Source organism: Psittacula echo (genome assembly GCF_963264785.1).
Source record: "Psittacula echo genome assembly, chromosome: 4".
In the NCBI taxonomy this organism is placed as follows: Eukaryota; Metazoa; Chordata; class Aves; order Psittaciformes; family Psittacidae; genus Psittacula; species Psittacula echo.
The window spans coordinates 103,938,145-103,959,094 of NC_137738.1; the positions used below are offsets into that span (position 1 = coordinate 103,938,145).

Sequence of the window (20,950 nt, forward strand, 5' to 3'; positions counted from 1 at the left end):
GTTAAGGAACTCTGGAGCTGTGAAGGGGTAAAGTGCAGGTAAGTTATTTAGAAGTTGCTGCACAAGCTTTTTAAAACCACTGCTGGGTGATAACTGATGTACCAAACAGCACAAGATAATCTGAATCTCCAAGAGTTGCATCTTGCAAAATGCTAGTATTTTCTTCCAAGTTTAGCCACTGAAGGACTTGGCAGAAAAATAGTGGAAAATTACCCTAATTTTTGCAATTTCTGTATTAAAATTGCTGTAGGCTTTGAATGCTTGTTTTTATTGTAACTTAAACATATTTTTTTCTAAACTTTAAAGGAAAAGCTAACACAGCTACAACTTGAGTTTTTATTTTATATCTCTTGTATCCTGGTAAAGAACTATGTTCAGTGTGACATATGAAACCTATGTAGACTTGGCTTCATTAATCCAAGCAGATAAATACATTAACTATGAACTCTGATTGGAATTAAGATTACTTTTTCTTTTTAAATGGGCTTTGGTGGAAGCTACCTGTTTGGCAGATAAACATATAAATAGCAGTATAAATTCCAGGTTTTTTTCAGGAAGTACTGGTAGATCATGCTGGTTAGTTAACATAACTCAAAGCTTTAAATTGTTCCCTTTTTCATTAAGCTAAGCCAAAAACCAAGCAAGATTGTTTAATTTTTAAATTCGTGTCCCTTTACTAGGTTCACTGATGGTATTAGGAAGGAACAATGTCTACAAAACATCAATCTGTCACATCATCTCTCTCTGATATAAAGTACCTAACAGAAATTAGAAGTATTCTAAGATTCTGTTTTGTTCCTCTTCCGCTCTCCATACAATGAGTCCTCCTGTGTACGTCTAATCAGTTTTCTGGTTTGGCACGTTATCTCTTTCCTTTCAGACTCTATTTGTATCTAATTTGTTCAGCAACTGCTGTGGCAAACAAAATGGAGAGAGAAGAGCTAGCTTTAGCTTTTGAGACTTTGAAAAAGGTACTGTCCAAATCTTATTTTATCTGGGATATCTACTGCACTGATAGCCTCATTCCCATGGTCATCAGGAAGAAATGTGTAGTCTCCCAATTTTCTCTTTTCTAAGGGACCAGATCTCCTTGTTTTTATGTCTTCATAGTCAGTGTCTGATGGCACAAAGCTGAATTACTTCAACAAGCTGTACTACTGATTTTCCAAAGTTTGTTTTTACTGATTTTTCACTATTTGCAGTGCTTGGCCTTCTGGTATTTGAATTGCTGGAAGTTTTCTGGATGTTCTTGTGCTCAGACTGTAAAACTGATTTTCTTTGTCACCACCTGCCTATCAGGTATCCAAAAATTCATATATTTAGGAGGACACTTGCTTATAGTGTGGAAACATCTTTGAGAACTAATATGCTGCTGCGTATTCCAAGTGCATTCTTGCCAAACAGCTGACAAATTTACTGTGTATTCTTACAATACTGCAGAGATGTGAGCCAGATATTATCCAGTCCAAATATATTCAGTAGTTGATTTGTCCTCTGTGATTTTATGGGATCCGTGCCTGGGTTTGAGTTTGTAACAATGAATTAGCTGGTTCTGTATGTTGTGAGCACTTATATCTTGGTCATATTCTGCTTGGTTGGTTGTATAAAAATGCAGGATGGGGATCAGCTTGCTGAGACAGGCAGCCAGGTTCAGATGTCAGCAAGTAGTTGTCTATGTGTGAGTTAAGTGTAAACACATACACTTATGTGTGTGTCTCTAGGTTCTCATTGCTTGTTGCCTGAACACCTTCCAAAGTCCTTTGATTTCTTTTGATTCTCATCAGTATATTTTTATGTGTCTTTCTCCATGTGCAAGTACTTGCATTCACAGGCACACCTAGTCTGAGTCTGATACTTCAACTTATGTCCTAAGTTAGGAATTGCAGAATCCAGTGTCCTCAACCTCAGTCGTTCAGTACTGGAAAGTCTCAATGCTCATATTCAGACACCCATGCAAACAGGTCTCTCAAACAAGTCCCAGGCCCCACAGTCTCCCAATCAGCTGGTGTGGACCTCCTGATCGCTCCAGTAGCCAAATCACAGACCCTCTGGTCTCTTCAGTATCCATCCCACATTTATGGCCACATTGATACATAGATCCCAAATCTATTATCATTATCCTACTCAGGCTATGCTCCCGCTTAGAATCATAGAATGGTTTGGGTTGGAAAGGACCTTAAAGCTCATCCAGTTCCAACCCCCTGGCACAGGCAGGGACACCTTCCACTGGACCAGGTTGCTCCAAGTCCTGTCCAGCCTGGCCTTGAACACTGCCAGGAATGAGGCAACCACTCTGGGCACCCTGTGCCAGCGCCTCACCACCCTCACAGGGAAGAATTTCTTCCAAATGTCTAATCTCAATCTCCCCTCTGTCAGGTTAAAGCCATTCCCGCTTGTCCTGTCCCTACGGGCCCTTGTAAAAAACCCCTCTCCAGGTTTTTTGTAGGCCCCTTTAGGCTCTGGGACCTGCTCTAAGTTCTCACTGGAGCCTTCTCTTCTCCAGGCTGAGCAAGCCCAGCTCTCAGCCTGTCTTCACACGAGAGGTGCTCCAGCCCTCGGAGCATCTTTGTGGTCTCTGAACTCACCCCACCAGGTCCATATCTTTCTTGTGCTGGGGGCCCCAGACCTGGGTGCAGGACTGCAGGTGAGGTCTCATGAGAGCAGAGTAGAGGGGGAGAATCCCCTCCCTCAACCTGCTGGTCATGCTTCTTTTGATGCAGCCCAAGATACACAATGTGCACCCACCCACTCAGATCTCTCCTGCTGCTGGCATTGCAGGCAAGTGGAATCCCATGACCCATAGCCCCAGTTGCAGGCAGGAGCAAATAAATACATCTTTGCTAAGAATTCAAGCAATATCTGCTTGTCCCGTGTAAGATCTTCAGATGCGCAAAACCACCTTATGTCTGAAGGCACCATCTCTACTGCTGCAAATCTTTCATATAGGAATAGAAAAGGAAAGTTGTTATGGATTTCTAGAAAAGAAGTCCTATTTCCCACCAGTCTGCCTCACTGCTGTTATACTTTTCCTAAGATACATTAATCAAATTTATTCAAGGTGGTAAATTCTATATGAGTTGGGCAGCTTTGTTATAGTATGAACCCCATAGAAGCCTCAGTAAGGGAAACTATTTATTTTAGCGTAGCACACTCCCAGCCACCCTGGTTATACTTCCTTTCTGGCCAGGACAGCTTTGCAAGGCTGTGGAGGATGGGAGATGGCAGCAGCTTTCTGTCTCCGCAGTATACACTCCTGGTGGTCTGGCCACCTGGAGAGCTCTGCATCAGGGTATTTGAAGCAAGGCTGTGCTGTGCCTGGACCAGTACCTTTTGCACTCATTTAAACCCTCAAGAAATGCATCAAGAAAAAGTGTTTTATCTATTTCTGTAGCTGCCCAAGATTTTGAGGTTCGTACAAATGTGGGTCCCTCCACTGTGAGTAGCAGTCGTACCTTAACATGAGCCAAGTATGTGCATGTGTGTTTACACATAGCATACCATGATATTTCACGTAGGCATTTAGTGGCTTGGATATTTCCTCTTTTGATGAGCCTGGAAACATTATTACGGGAACTTAAATAAATTAGAAAGAGAAGCTAAAAGTAAACAATAAAAGAGCTGCAGCAGTCTTTTCTTACTCCATGCTACTATTTTAATCCTCCTGTGAAAATATGGGTAAGCTGATCACCCCCTTGTAAAAATGTTTCCTTAAAACAGACAAACCTTTGAAATCGGATCTTCTGAGAAGGTTTTGTTATTGTATGACATGTCTAATGGGTAGATGCTTTCATTATCAGGACAGTCTTCCATATCCTTTTGCTGTTTTGATGCACTGATAATGTTATATTTTGACATATTTCCTCTTCAGTATTTACCTATGGGGAAACAGCTCTTTTCTATTTTCAACAGAATTTTTGTACATTTCATAGGAAGACTTGTTTATACTTTAGTGAACAGAAGGTTCTTTAAAAGACTCTAATGAACCATTAAAAGCAAAGCACATGTGAAATGAAATTTGTCAGTGATATTAAAACATCAAGTTTGGTTTCAGTTCCCAGAGGCAATGGCACCAAATTTTGGTTTCCTTTTTTTTAAGGGTTTTCTTTTGGCTTTTAACCTACCTTATATTCTGCAACTTGGCAAAAATCGGAGACCCCTGACTGTTAGTTTAGTGTTTATTCTGCTATGGAGAAGTACAATGGCAAAAGTGATTAAAAAAAAAAAAAGAAGAAGTTTGTTAATTTAACTACTTGTGCATTTGTAATTATTACCTCTGGCAGTAAAATGGAGTAAAAAAAGTTTGTGTTTGGTATCGTAAAGAATATTGTCCTAGAAGCAAGAAGCATATCAAATGCTATACAAATACAGTTAACGAGTATCAAAGCTTTACAGTTTTCTCATGTCTAAAAAATCCTGTATCCATTGCAGAGAAAAAGGAAGCGGCTGTGGGTAGGTGTGGTGGTTTTTACTTTTTGCTGAAACCACCATGTTAGTATCTAGTTTTCTGTGTGTGGGAAAGAAGTTGGCAGAAGTTACGTGGGAAAACAGTGAAGGCAAACTGAGATAGAAATAGCTTTGAAGGTAGAAAGAATGTAAGAAAGGGAGGAAGACAGTAGACGCATCTGAAACTTGATTTTCTATGTAATCAAGTAGTGCCGCTGATTGTTGCATCCCTCTTCTTCGCATTTCAGCATCAACTCTGACATACCCTTTTGCATCAGAAAGGAGCAAGATTTGATATCTGTCTCCTCTCAGACCAATGTGCTACATCTTGATTGCATCTCTTCTGCTTCTCATGCCATTCAGGGGGACTGATGTGAGACTCTCGTGAGAGAGACTTCGAAGCGCAGGCAGGGAATGCATCTCAATGCAGAGGCAGCATCCTGTTTTGTTCTTGCACTTTGCTGTCTTCAGAAAAGAAAACCAAAAACCTTTCATTTCTGTATGTGGAATGCTTAGTAAAACTGAACAAAAAATACATTCAAGATGAGAATGCTGGCAGCAGGTGTTACTACTGTATCACACAGTTGTTTTATTTTGCATATTAACACTTAGGAAGAAAGAAAAATTACTTTTCAATATTAAAAGGCCAGAAAGTAAGAATGGTTGTGATATCTGGGTCCTGTTTGGTTTTATATACCTTATAAGATGAAAAAATAACGTAAATTTTAATGTGAATGTACATAAGCACCTCAAAAAAAAAAAAGTTTATCGTATATGAGCACTTGTTTTGAATCTGTGATGTTTCGATTATTATTTTAAATTCCAGTGTAATATGGTAATAAATATTTTTTAATCAAAGGATGTTGCGAATACAGAATTACTCCTGGTAGCACAGGAGTACTACAACTTTTTTTCAAATGATTCTACAAACTGGATTTTCTTCTGTTTCCTCAATTTTTCATGTTTTCACACCATATGCTTTACATTCTCGCTCTTTTCCTCCTTTAATCAGATTACTTTGGTTTATATTCCTGCACCATACTGGGTGATCCATTTCTGTACATACAGGTGAATTAAGCTTGCTATCACTCATATGTTTTTTTATTCTTCTGGAGAACACCTATTTTATTCTTTTTTACTCATTTTCCTAACCTTTCAATAAACCTCTTTCTTGCAGGTTTTCCTTGGGAGATGCTCGCAGGCCGCTCCATGAAACTGCAGTACTGGTGGAAGACATTGTCCACACTCAGCTGATAAATTTGGTAAGAACATAACTGATAATGTAGTTTTTACTCTCAAACTCCTTGAAACAACATGACATTTTCATGATCAAGTGACTAATAACAGATTGTTCTGATTTTAGAAACAAATAAAACACAGAAGCCGAGGGTGGTGTTCTGGCCTCGGTAATCTGTAAAAGTTCACCATTAGGCTTGCAGATAGAGATTATGCACTTTGCTTACAGTTATATACTTATATATATATATATATATACACGTGTATATATATCTATTTCTGATACCTGCAACATCACCTAACCTGAGAGTAAAGCTGATGTATTTTTTAGTTTAAAACTTCAAGTTGTTAAGAAGAAAAAACTGGCAAGTCATGTGAAGACTTCATTACTAATTGTTCATGTTCTAGTATCTGTGTTAATGCTTCATTTACTTGACATGTTCTAATATTCTTATTATTTGATAGGTTTATTTTTATCAAAAATAATACAGAAATATCAAATGTTTTTTGTTATTGAACACCAATGAAAAGGTTGTAGGAATGAGTCTGTTTCAAATCTTGTCTGTCAGAAACAGCTCAAAATTTAAATCTTTTAATGGTTTTTAATTGAAGTTCAACATCACCTTTTAAGAAATCAGTGACAGTATTTTACACCATGGCATGATCTGCCATCTGACATTTTGTACAGAAAGGTGTACTCCTGTATTCCACCTGTGGCTTGGGAAGGGGACATATGGTATGGGAAGGTAGCAAATATTGGGTTTTTTTATTATAGTGATCCTTCAAACAAAATTGCCAGCATGTATGTATGTGGACATTACATGGAACTACTGTATGTAAATAATACTAATACGCATTATAGCTAGCATTCACATACGGTGAGCCCCTGGATCCATTAGAGTTCTGAGCTGCAAGTTCCTAGATCTTTTCTCTATAATGAGCCCTTTCAGCAATTGGAAGGGTTTTTAAGTTTCAAGCTAGATTCTGTTACTACATTAACTATAATTAAAAACTTCTCTAAGCTGAAAAAATTCAGAATGAGGCAGACCACATGTTATAAATATATATATGTATATATATATAATATGCATACTATTTTATATACGCATATACACATAATACGTGTATATTATATGTAAAATATTTTTAATTAAAATAAATAATTTATTAATAAATAATTTATATAAATAAACCTCCCCCTGCCCACTGTTTAGCTGCAGACAGGTGTTTTCCTTCAGCATTGCACTTTATCCAGCAATTGTTCAGTGGCTTCCTGGATCACAGCAACTGCTGTGGGGTCTCTTCAGCTCCGGGCAGTTTCTTTCTGCTTATACTTCCTCAAACCAGTGGTGTATCCCTCTCTGCAGTCTCCTGGCACCTTTGTGCTGTGGTTTCTTTGCTTATTATGTTCCTCTGTCTGTCCCGAGCATGCCCTATGGCTTCTGGTGAGGACACAACCTGTCTCCCCTCTCTGCAGGTTTCCCATTGGTTAAACATGCTTTGTAATTCTTATTCTAGCTCTGTCTACTACAAAATATCACTTCCTTTTTGTTAATGAATGACCTCCTTAATTTATGCAAACTAATGCCCGTGGCTTCACTCTTCCTTTAGCAGTAAAGTGGTGAAGAGTCTGCTTTAAAGTCCCACCAAGGCTTAGCTGAGCTGAGCTTAACATCCAAATGTGTGTTTTGAGAAAAGGCAACCTGCAGCCGTGTGGTCTTTGTACTTAAATCAAATGCGGGCACTTACTTGGGGAATGACCGTGACCCAGGGCTAACCCTGTGTGGGGTGTAGGGACATGTACGATTTTCTGACAGAAGAAAGAATGGGAACAGAGTGGCAGATAAACAGCTTTTCTAACCTTTCCCCTCTGAGCCCAGTTCAGCACTTTATTTTTGAGGAAGTGAAAGTATCTTTAATAGCTCATTGCTTTGACCTCTGACATTCACATGCCGGAACTCTTAAATCAGAAGCTTTTTACATGCTCCAGAGTTCTGATAGGGTTTTTTTGCACATTTGTCATCCTTAATAACTGCACATCCTTACTGAGCTGTTACTACGTAGTTATATTAAATTTTCACTTTATATATAGGTGTTCATGTGGGTGTATATTCAGTACAAGAAATAAACTATTTCTATAATTGAAGCTGACTGCAGATATAAATTTATTGCTTACTACCTGGATTTTGTCCTATTTCTTATACTAATGGAGTAAACACTCCTCGTTATGTAATTTAATGATTTCTTCTTAAAATTCATGTTCATTTCGCCATCCATAATACATGTATAAGGCTAAAAGCATAGAAGTTACTTTTATGCCTGCAATAAATCTGGCACATTACATACATCTTTCAATGTAAACATTTGTGAGAAGAGCTTGTACTTGTTGATTAAGTCCAGGTTTGAGCTTCTGAATTAAAAAGTAAGTTGCCAGTGTGATTAACCTTGATTGTTTGACTTTTGATATCTTGCAGGTTTATAGCTCTAGCTCCCTGTTTTCAAAGTTGATCTGAACTCCATTAAATCAGGGTCTGGTTTGGACAGATTTATACAGTTGCTGCTTCAAGCCACTGTATACTTCATGAGGTCCGGCTGCTATAGCAGATGACTGCACTAACAAGTTAAATTCTTGTAAGGCAGTGTTTTTAAAGTCTGCATCACATTTTATGATTGATATTTTGTGTGTATTTTGAACAATATGTACACTGTTTTACATTAAGTGAAATTCTGCTAAAAGTATATACCTATGTGTAGAAGGAAATGAGCATCTCCAGAGGAGGATACATGTAATCCTAAAATCAGTTTCCAAGTTAGATGAGATGAATCTCTTGAGGAATTTATTTCATCAGCTGACAACTAAAAGAACCCTTTGACAGCTGGCTGGGGTTTGAATATCTAGGAGACAGGCATAAAAGTTGAGAGAAATATTCCATCCAATTTGTGTCAGAATGCTAGCATCAGTTTGACTTTTTTTGCATATATTGTAATTATAATATATGTATTGTTATTTGCATATCAAGCAAAATCAAACAAAATAGAACAAAAAAATTCAGTACATTTTTTTCAAAGAATCACAGAATGGTTTGGGTTAGAAGGGACCTTAGAGCTCATCCAGTTCCACACCCCCTGCCATGGGCAGGGACACCTTTCATTAGACCAGGTTGCTCAAAGCCCCTTCCAACCTGGCCTTGAACACTTCCAGGAATGGGGCATCAAGCATAATGTATTTGAAGAGCACAATGAATTTACATTTTAATGTGAAATCAAATTCATCGACTGACAGTGTTTGTTTAGTAACTGATCTATATATATTTATAGATGCTTTAATGTTACCCCGAGGTCTGTATTTACATGTGCTAAGACTTGAGGTTCCAAACAAGACTATATTGTTCTTTATGGTTAAGCATGAGTAGCAGATGTCTCTGACAGGGAAAATTGTGCCTACAAAAAAGGTTCAACAGGGAATGCAAAAAGATGTCAAGCCTTTAGATTACTTACCATTTGATGTGAAACAAGCCCTCTTTTAGTTTATTCTTTCATCATGTCCAGCAATCCTCATTTCTTAGTATGTTCTCTTGGTAGGGCCATAGCTCCACATTCATCCTTCAGATGTCACATTCAAAGGCTAAGAGAAGATAAGAGCATGATATACTACCTAAATCAAAAAGGCTATTGAGGAGTTAACTCCTTGTGCTGGGAATGTATTGATGGGCATTTATTGCTGGGCATTTATTATCAGAATGAACTACTATCAATTTATTCTCTAGGCATGTTGAATATGGTATTAGTAGTACAGACACCTGCTTTCACAGAAGTTGGGTTTTCAGGTTAGCACTAGATGTGAACTTCAGTCCTTTATATTTTGTTTCTGAGCTATCAAATGGCTTCTGAGAAGAGATAAGGTTTTTTTTTTACAAAGCAGAAGACATTTTAGCAGTAGCACAAAGTTCAGCAAGGGACTATGAAGAATACAGAGTACAGATATGCTTATAAACAGCACAGCCCAAAAGTTCCTACCTACTGGTAAGTAGCCTTATCTGTCCATAAAAGACTGGTGCTTAGGGGGAAGGCCACAGCACATCGCAACAGCTTTAGACTGTATCTTTTAAATGTTTTATCCACTAATATCCTTTGTAAAATGTGGTATCTTTCTGGAGACTGTCATGAATGATAGAATTCATGTTGATAGAGTTGTGGTTTACCCCTGTCAGCTAATGTGTGTCTGCTAGAGCATGGACTTTAATCTCTTCAATTGATATCAAATGATTTAAGTCAAGCCCACTCGGTTGGCCTTTTAGAATGCAATAGTGTTAACTTAAAGGAACTTCAATTGCCTAGAGTTATGTTATATATGATATCTGTTGGGATTTTTTTCATCACTTATCTTCCTATGGAAGAATTTAATTACATACATCTTGTGCTTCTAACTAGTATTTGTTGACATTCTACTCTTGCTTCGTTTGTAGGAGCATGATTAGGGTCTCATGTTACATATATATACATATATGAACATTTTTCCTGTACACATAGTTTTTTTTCTGGCTTTATTACTATTGGAAATTAAATGTCTTTTGCACAAATAATAGAGTTAATTCAGAATCAACCCTTTGGTTTTAACCAGAGCTCAAAATACAGGTCTGCAGGTGAATAATTTATATTGGTATATGTAGATTATTTTAAATTGTGGTTATAATTCATAGGTAAAACACAGTGAGATGCAGAGGTTCAGCAGTGTGTCCGGTCTTCAATAAGTCCATAGTAAATCCATCCCTTGTCTTTTCTAGTAGGGATTTAAATAAAGATTGGGTAAGCATTTGCCACAACTATGAAAAGGAATGGTGGAAATACAGAGACAAGCATAAGGGTAAGTTTACTGATATAAGATGCTAAGTACTGGGACCTGACGAAATCCATCCGCGGGTCCTGAAGGAGCTGGCGAATGAAGTTGCTAAGCCACTGGCCATCATATCTGAAAAATCATGGCAGTCAGGTGAAGTTCCCGATGACTGGAAAAAGGGAAATATAACCCCCATTTTCAAGAAGGGGAAAATGGATGACCCGGGGAATTACAGACCAGTCAGTCTCACCTCTGTGCCTGGCAAACTCTTGGAGCAGATTCTCCTGGAAGGCATGCTAAGGCACATGAAAAACAAGGAAGTGGTTGGTGACAGCCAGCATGGCTTCACTAAGGGGAAATCCTGCCTGACCAATTGGGTGGCCTTCTATGATGGGGCTACGAAACTGATGGACGGGGCAGAGCAGTCGACGTCATCTACCTGGACTTGTGCAAAGCCTTTGACACTGTCCCACATGACATCCTTGTCTCTAAATTGGAGAGACATCAATTTGATGGGTGGACCACTTGGTGGATAAAGAACTGGCTGGATGGCCGCACGCAAGGAGTTGTGGTCAAATTGCTCCATGTCCGGCTGGAGACCGGTAACGAGTGGTGTCCCTCAGGGATCAGTGTTGGGACCAGTCTTGTTCAACATCTTTGTCGGTGACATGGACAGTGGGATTGAGTGCGCCCTCAGCAAGTTTGCCGATGACACCAAGCTGTGTGGTTCGGTTGATACGCTGGAGGGAAGGGATGCCATCCAGAGGGACCTCGACACGCTTGTGAGGTGGGCTGATGCCAACCTGATGAAGTTTAACCATGCCAAGTGCAAGGTCCTACACCTGGGTCGGAGCAATCCCAGGCACAGCTACAGGTTGGGCAGAGAAGAGATTCAGAGCAGCCCTGCAGAGAAGGACTTGGGGGTGTTGGTTGATGAGAAAATGAACGTGAGGAGGCTTCAGTGTGCACTCGCAGCCCAGAAAGCCAACTGTATCCTGGGCTGCATCAAGAGGAGTGTGACCAGCAGGTCAAAGGAGGTGATCCTGCCCCTCTACTCTGCTCTTGTGAGACCTCACTTGGAGTATTGTGTGCAGTTCTGGTGTCCTCACCATAAAAAGGACATGGAAGTGTTGGAACAAGTCCAGAGGAGGGCCACGAGGATGATCAGGGGAGTGGAGCACCTCCCGTATGAAGACAGGCTGAGAAAGTTGGGTCTGTTCAGCCTGGAGAAGAGAAGGCTGCGTGGAGACCTCATAGCAGCCTTCCAGTATCTGAAGGGGGGCCCACAAGGATGCTTGGGAGGGACTCTTCATCAGGGACTGTAGTGACAGGACAAGGGGTAACGGGTTCAAACTTAAACAGGGGAAGTTTAGATTGGATCTAAGGAAGAAATTCTTTACTGAGAGGGTGGTGAGGCACTGGAATGGGTTGCCCAGGGAGGTTGTAAATGCTCCATCCCTGGCGGTGTTCAAGGCCAGGTTGGATGAGGCCTTGGGTGACATAGTTTAGTGTGAGGTGTCCCTTCCCATGTCAGGGGGGTTGGTACTAGATGATCTCAAGGTCCTTTCCAACCCTAACTATTCTATGATTCTACTTAATCATGACCAGCGTGAAGTTTTTGTTTTCAAAGGGCTGTACATTTTCTGGAGGAATGTGTTGTGCTTTCTTTGCTTCCCAGCTTTATCCCTGCAGCCATTCACCGTTTCATTGCAGCTTAAAATTAAAGGAGGAGGGAAAGCTCACCTTCAATTGCCTATCCAAAGAAAAAGACAATGGCATTTGGAGGGGGGAGTAGGAAAAATGATGATTTAAGCAGGAATGAGGCTAGAACTTGGTTGTTTACAGCCTGCTCCTACAGGTGTTTTTTTTAAAACCAAATCACACTCGTTATTCATTCACAAGCTGGATTAGTCATTTTAATGTATGTAACCTCTATGCTATTCTGAAGTCATACAGGCCCAGGTTTGTTTCCTGCATTTTTGAACTGTTTAGACTTGTGACCTTTATACACATAATTGTAGAATTTCTGACTTTCCTTTTAAAAAAGCAAGAATTGAAACCAGTTTATTCATTAACAGAAATTGCCCACTGATAAAAACAAACAGTGCGAAGCACTGTTCACTCTTGATCCCAAAGTTATATGCAACTGTCACTTATGCCACTGTAGTAACGGGAAAAGTCCTTGTTTTATGAGTCTGTTTTAAAACAGTAATAAAGTTTCCTGTGCAGGACATTAATTAGAGGGGTTATCAAAATAAGACAAACTAATATAATTTGTGATTGTACAAAATAAAGGAAGTCGAGGGTACCATAGGGACCTAATGAATCACAGGATGGAAACAATCTTCTGGCTAGCTAAACGTTCAGACTTCGTAGTAAGTCACAGGGTGTATATACAACTCAGCAAACCGGAACACGCTGTGTGTTTACATGAATGGGATAAAGGAGTTCACAAAAACCATCTGGGAAAAATCCATCGACTATTCGTTCTGTTCCTACTGTAGAGTAAATTAAACAACACGCATTTGCAGCAAACACATGGCACACCTGCCCTGGAAGAAATCAAACTGGAAAATAAGTCTGTAATATAAAAAATTCTCTGGGTACCAGCAGTGTACATTTGTTAGCATTTCCCACGTGAGATGAAAGAGAAGTTACTTTACCTCTAGCAAGCGGTAATTAATTGTTCTCTGTGCATTTTCATCATTTAAATGTGATCAGTATTTAGATTATGTTATTACATTGGTAGGAGTGAGTTGGGGTGGTTTTTCTCCTTTGTTTTTGTTTTGAATGGAAATAGCAGGTTTGACATTAATTTTTGTGGTCACCATTCTCAAGATTGTTTTGGGGCCATTTGTATTATTTAATTTTTTTAAATATTTATGACTTTAAAAGGAAGGGCTGTTTTAAAAAAAAAACTTTTTTGTTCAGTTTACAGAATAGTGTAGAATAGGTTTTGTTATTCCTTTTTTCTGTACATTGAAGAAATTTAAATAGACTCAATGCATTCAGTAACCACTTTATAGAGATCATATGCTTTGACTCCTGTACCAAAGGACCTCAGTGACAGTGTGTCTGTTATTCGTGGGTGAAGAGGACACTGATTTAGAAAGGCTCACATCAGACATAAGATACCGTTTTCCCAATTTCTTAAAAAAAACAAAAAATAAATAATAATTTTTTTTTTCTTTTCTAATATTTCTTGATTGGCTCTACTTGGGCAAATGAACAGTATTTTATTTTTACTATATTAAAGTATTATAAAATGTCTTCTAAGCAGAAGGAAAAATTTAATTGCAAATAATATAAAATCTCTTATCTGACTTTTGATGTAGTCTTGCCTTTTCTTCATTCATAATTTATATGAAAAGCCATGTCCTAAGTTTTCTACACTGCTTGTTCGTTGTATTCAGATGCATTTATTCTAAAGCACAGAATGTACTTCAGGAGGCAGTTCAGGAGTCCTAGTTAGGGATTCTGGGCTCTCTCTGTGCTTTCTTTTCAGATGAGAGACTTTATAACAGACTTGGTCAGATGTTTTCTTTCCCATGAATCTTTCTGCAGAGTCAACATGTGCTATGAGACAGATCTGCTGCTTTTTGCCTGGTCATGCAGAGATGCCACTCAGCATCCAGTGGTGATGGACTTCGCTGATCCAAAAAGTGGAAAAAATTAAGACACTTTTAGTAAGAACCCTTAAAAAATCAAGCAGAAAGAAATTAATAATTGTGCCCACATAGCTGTAGCAGTGTGTTCAGTAGTGAAGAAAATCTAAACCATTGACTGAATTGAATAGAAAAGCAATGTGATGAATGGTTAATAATTGTCGTGTAGTGCATATAAAATACCAAGAATGAAAGTAGTGCAGGCAGCTATAATCCCAGTATTTACTGATTTTCTATATAAGTCTTTAGGCCTTTAATAACAATGACATAGATTTACATGTGTTGTACATGCATTCATATATATGTGTCTATATGTATAGGTCTGGTTTTCCCACCCTTAACACATCAATTCCTATTTAGGCTGTTGATCAAGAGGAATTAAATATATGTGAAATTTCATTCATGGGGACTTTAGAATCTGTTCCTTTCTTGAATATATATGTACTTAAGTACCTTGGCTTGTGGGGCTTCTATGAATCAGGTGATAAGCTGATCCCAGCCTGAGTTTCGAAAAGACAAATGTATCCTCTATTTATTTTTATATATACTGCTAGGAGTATAGCATAGATTAATAGCTATTAAAATCTTGGCTGAACTGAGCTGAGACATTCAATGTACAGACACACAGTGTCTAGTGTGTGTTGGCTACTTACATTAATGTCACTTATTATTTTGCTGGAGCCCTATGAACTTCTGGGTGATTAACTCTTTAGAAAAAAGCAACTTAAAAAATTGAGAAGTTGAACAGTAATCATTAGATTTTTAGTACACAATACAATGCATTCTGGTAAATCAATATTTTTCAATAGTTTCACTCTCTAGTCTCCTTTATGGAAATTTTTTATGGCTGAACAAGCTTTTGCCAAGAATATTCTTGACGTGACCTAAAAAATTGTCTCAAATAATTCAGCTGGGCTGGAGTGAAATAGCATTGTTTCTGTCTGTGAAAAATTGTAATGACATCCCAAGCTTCAGAAGTCAAATAGAAATCTGATCTTCAGGATTTCATTCTTTCTTTAACTTGTTTGTATAATATAAATTGAATATTATTAGTGTATGAAGATGTGTGTAAAGTCCATATCTACACGCAAAGACCCATCTCGTCTGGTAGTCTGGTTCTGGCAGCAATTCGTAAATTAAGTGAAAAGAATCTGAAATTTATCAATTTGTGTGCAACACGCAGATATTTCATTAGGAAGATGGACCTCAAGTTAAATTTCAGAAACATTTGTGTATTTCTGAAATCAGCTTTGCAATCCAATAAACAATGGCGTTTAATTATTGTTTTCATCATCTGGTTTGCTTTATTTAAAATAGCTTTCCAACTATGGCAACTGTCAGTGCCTGGTGGAAGGTGACATTCCTTCTGCTTTTGCTCTGAGATCCTGAATGGATTCACCTGAACGAACATAAAGGCAATCAAACATATTTCTCTGTACCTGAGATAATGATGCCAGATCATCATTTGTATCAGGAGAGATAAACACTTCTGGGATATGACTCTTCATGTCCTAAGTAGTTATTTAACATTCCAGCCAAACATTTAGAATCTGGACTTCTTAAGTAAAGTGAGAGCTTTCTCACCTCTATGACTTTTGGCACTAGCTGCATGGTTTTGATATTTCGTTTTTCATTGATTCTGTCAAACAAAACTGTAAACATTAAGTTGCAAAAGACACAAACTGATTTATGGATATCTGGCAAAAAAAGAGTAGTGTAAAATTCTGCATGGTCTTTAAATATAACTCATAAACCTTAAAGGTCATTTCAGAGTGTTTAACAGAGCAAGTTCATTGTAGTTTTTAAACACATTATCTGATTTCAAGCAAACCTGATAGTTTCAGAATAACTTTTTAAAGGAAGATTGGCTTGTTAACAGTGTTATGCAGTTACAAGGAAATGTGGTCACAGCTGGTTCTGGTTTCTTAGCTAATCCACCTGATTGGAAACAACAGGTTTTTGATATTTTTCCATTTCTTACACTGACACCTAGTGTTCAGAGGTCTTGAGTTTCTAATACTATACTTTTGTTACTAATAGATAACTTTGAAGACTGAAGTTCTCCACTTCTGTCAACATGTTCCATTTCTGTCCTTCCGCAAAAGAAAACAATAACTGAATGCAAAGGTGTTGCCATCATTCAAAACAATTTTACTTTGGAAAAACAGATAGTATACTACTACTGGAATACTTGGCAAAAGTTATTTTACTTCTTGAAGCGCTGCAAAATTTGTTTTCTTGAAATTTAAGTGCTTTAGTTTTGGCAAATACAACTCTTCTGTGTCTGCAAGTGCCTCTGGCCAAGAATAACAGTGATAATAGCAGGAACCCTTAGATCAGTATATATTTAATCATGAGAGATGTCAGTGCTTTTTATTTCTGTGTTCTTTTATCTTCAAGCCACAAGTTCTACCTGATAGGAGTGTTGATGGCAGCACAGTCCTTGAGTAGAAAGAAAATAAGTTATACGCAAAACCTAGGACAAACAGCCTTTTATCTCAGACTTGCAAATAAATGGAGCAATCCAAGTATGGACTGTAACCCATTCCTGACAAAAACAACAATTGACAGAGTAAAAGTTATTCTCTAAGTCTTATACCTGTGATTTTGCTGTATCTGAAGATAACAGAAGATCTTTCATTATTTAAGATAATATGTTAAGAATTTTGTGTGCCTGTGTCTCGGAGTATCAATAAATTATTGCATTTTAGTGATGAGTTCCATAGCAAAGTGAAAAATAGGCAGAGAAAATGCATATTGAACTTATCCATCATTTGATCATTCTTCCCTTCTTCTTTTCATGACTTTTCCTGTGGGTGCACAAAACAGCTACCTTAGCGCACCAAGTCATATGCGTTTGAAGTTTCCTATACACTTACTACCTTGCCTTCTGAGAAAACCAGGCAGCAGTGACAATTCACTGAATGCCCACATAGTGACAGTCTCCTTTTCAGGAAGCCCTTGGTTCTTACCCATTTCTGAAACAAGTCAGAATGTGACCATAAGAACATTCTCTTCCCATAAACTTTGGTAAACTGTATTAGCCAGATGTGAAATGTTAATTCTACTCCTTTAGTCTGATGTTTTCCCTCCAAAGATGTCTCTCATCTTCTACACCCATTGCCTGCAAAATCTGTAGATTCTTGTGCTATTAAGATAATTGGTGCTTAGAAGAGCATGGTGGCTGGTCCAAGATTTTTTTGTATGAGGTGATGGAGTTAGTGGCTTGGTCAATGAAGGCCATAAAGGAAATAAATTTGAGGAAACATGTCAGGAGTTCTGCACCAAGCAGTAAAGAGACGATGCTCTCAAAAAAAGTATATGCATTACAGTCAAACTGATTAATCAGAATTATTTAACTTTTAAGTACGGTGAACTCTGTGCTGTAGTTGTTTCTATGATTTACATAAATATTCCCAAAATCAGATAGCTTTCTTTTCATACAGGCTTCTTTTAAATTATGTCATATAATCTACCAACTTGGACTGGCCATTTACTTATATCTTGGGTAAAGGCATTGTACTTCTCTGTGTGCACATGGCATATTAGATACTACACTATGTTACTATCCATCAATAGTTTATATTCCTCTGGAGCAGTCATAGTGTGCCTGTTGGAGGAATAGAGGCAATAGAGAGAAATGTTACTTATCAAACATAATTTATTTGACTTCTTTCAGGCATTTGTTTTTAGGGTGAGGTGAATTTGGACCCAGAACAGTTGCTGTCTAGTGACTATAAGTGATGCCTTGGGTGGCCAGATCAGGTGTAGACATCTATATTTAGTCTGATAACTCCCAACTGAGAGATACCTCCGCATGACCAAAGCCTTGAAGCAATCAAAAAAAAAAAAAAAAAAAAAAAATTAACAGTGTCAAAAGCAGCAGAAAAGACAGAGAACATAAAGACATACAAGACATACTGGAGGCCCAGATTTCTGGCCAGGAGGAGGCATGTAGTGTGCCATATATGAAGAGTTTTAAGAGAGGAGATTTATAGAAAGTCAGGTTGGAGCTGATCCAAGGCAGAGTTAGAAGAAGGGAAGTCTGTGCATTAGCTGAAAACTGCATGTTATATGGGCTTTTACAGATGAAGAGAGAGAGAAAGAAATAGGAAAAAATTGGAGAGACAGCTTGGATTGAGGTATGGTTTCTTTAAAAGAAGAGTAGCACTGAGGACATCTGTACACAATGAGCAAAGTATTAGAGAGCAAAGAATAAGTGAAAACTAAGAGGCAGGATATGATGCATCCACTGAGGTGGGTCAGAGTTGGAAAAAAGCCAGAGATTTATGACAAGAGAAGGCGTTCAGCAACAAAAACTAAGTGCAACTTTGTAGGAATGCATATAGTCTTGTAGCAGAAAAAAATATGGAGCTAAAAGAGAAACCCAGGTTGCAAGTAAGGAATAGGAAGTCTGAGGTTCAGAAAAGAGTTGTTTGAAGAAATGGAATAAAGAAATATGAAAACAAACTTGTAGTAGAAGAAGTTTGGAAGAGTATCCCATGACCCTCACTCAGCATGCTCAGTAGTAAGAGAATGGAAATAAATTGAAATAAGGGGCAGAGGAGTTTGAAACAGAAACTGCGGCTGGTGTGTTGGAGCTTGCGAAAGGTCTGGTCTGGAGAATGAGTTTGGGAAGTAGCTTTACAGGACATTAAGTGCTGATGACAGGGAAGCCATCAAGAAGTAGTAAATGGAGTGAGAATCAGCAGATGTGTTGCTCCCAAATTGAATTACAGATGGGGCCAAGGAAAGTAGGTGCATAATGATGAAACAGGTGGAATGTGGCCATTGGTGTCACCGTGAAGAAGAGCACAGGACTAAGAAGAAGAAAGGACAGTTTCTATATTTCAATGAAGAATTCATGGTAAAATGGAAAGTCTTGTGAAAAAAGCTTCATCTGTGGACATCACCATACACATGGCTGTCTGCATCTGTCACATACATGCAAACATATATGCATATATATATATTAATAGTGAGCACTTGTATAGCGATACACAGCCTGATGGCAGTGTATCAGCTTCAATATACTCACAAGATATTGTTCCTGGCAACTGTTATCATGATGGACAAGTTCCTGTGTGATGTACGCTAGGTTACCCTGCTCTTGCAGGGGGGTTGGACTAGATGATCTTTTGAGGTCCCTTCTAACCCTTGGGATTCTGTGATTCTGTGATACTCAGTACTGCATTCTTTATAACTCTGATTCTTGAATATGTTTTTGCATTGTCAGGCGTTTTCATCTTTGTGCCATCATCATTCCAAATTAGGGACAAAAAAATAGATCATTTTATTGATGAGAAATTAAAGTACAAAGAACATGAAGTGGATTTTCCCCATGTTATGAAACAAATGAATGGCAGAGCTGAAAAAAGTCGACTAGTTGTCATTGAGAGGGAAGCTGTGAAAAGCTATTTTATATTGATGGTGTCTCAGCCAAATGGATTTTTATTTGACAATCCAGAGGTGTACTAACTTTTATTGTAAGAGGAAGAAAAATACATCAGGGCTAATAAATAATTGAGGGCCTACTAGGGATATGCATAAATGCATATCCTGTTCTTTTGTATATACAAAATTAATTGTGTCTCTTGTAATTTTGCTATTTGATTCAATGGGATTGTCAGGTAATCGTCCTATTGAAAGAACAGAAGAGGATAAAATTTCGAATAACTTTGTTAATCTCTTCTGGCTGTTAAAAGAAAAGATTTATTGGTATCAAATTTTATTACATTCTTAGAATTTAGGGATTGATTGGCTGCTAGTTTAGCTTACTTGTCTCTTCCAGTTAGAAAGCAAAACACAACAGAAGAAAGACATCGCATTGAAGCTGACATGCAACAAGTGAGTGAAAGTTCACTTGGCTTTTTCTCTCGGCACCAGGTGCAAAAGTTGGCTAGAAGTGCTGTGGCAGGCAGTTATTTTAAAGCAGTTTCTGGTTTAGTGTTTTATCAAGCCCAGGAGTGAAATATTCTGCAACTACTGCAGTTTCACAAAGCTGCTTTTTAAGGTAGAACTCTGAATTGTTTAACGAATTAAAAACAGCTCATTACAAACATTAATCATACCATAACAATCAATGGGAGGGTTTGTGGGATTTATGGAGGACTGTGTACGGTATTTTAAGAGTATGTATCATTTCTTTGTTTAATACATTACTCTTGCAGTGTCTGAATATACCAGAGGTTCTTGAAATCCTGAGGAGTATTGGTGATTTTCTACATCCTTTCTTATAAATGCTGGAGGAGGTGTATTCATTTTGGGGGAAAGACAACTCTAACAGTGTCTTTATTAGTCACTTGACTTTATCTGATAGGCCTTTTTTCTTGAATAGCTGCTCAATTACAGCTTTATAATATGCTTTAAAGTAATGGTTCTCTAAACAGCAACTTTTTCAAAGTGGGAAGGTGATGGCTCAATGATGACATAAGCTCCAGAAGTGGAGAGTTAAGTGGTTTGCATGTGGGATTGCCAAATAACACAGTTTTGGTTTGTTTTCATTTTATTACACCGATTCTCCTCACCAGATGCCTTGGATTTCTGTGGTACCCCCCTTCACCTTAGATTCTTACTCCTTGTAACTAACAATTTTTATTAGTCATCCTTCTAATGCTCAGCATTTTAACTCAGCACTTTGCAATAATAACTAGTTAATCCTCACACTAGTCCTGAATTTCACTGTCATTCCTGTCCACATTTGAAAAGTGAGCTCGATGACTTGCCGAAAATTGTTTAATGGATTTGACACCTGGATTAAGACTTAATA

The 20,950-nt window shown here is 38.1% G+C and overlaps 1 protein-coding gene across 2 annotated transcripts in view; it reads left to right on the top strand.

Annotated features, from left to right (window-relative positions):
• The window catches only part of SUPT3H (SPT3 homolog, SAGA and STAGA complex component), a gene marked incomplete at its 5' end in the record, with an annotated part of 253,155 nt that overhangs the window by 117,174 nt on the left and 115,031 nt on the right, over positions 1 to 20,950 (top strand). For both annotated transcript variants that reach the window (XM_080616207.1, XM_080616208.1), the window contains one exon: positions 5,621 to 5,705. In XM_080616207.1, coding sequence (XP_080472333.1) covers positions 5,621 to 5,705 — 85 coding nt within the window. The remainder of the gene's footprint in view (positions 1 to 5,620; positions 5,706 to 20,950) is intronic.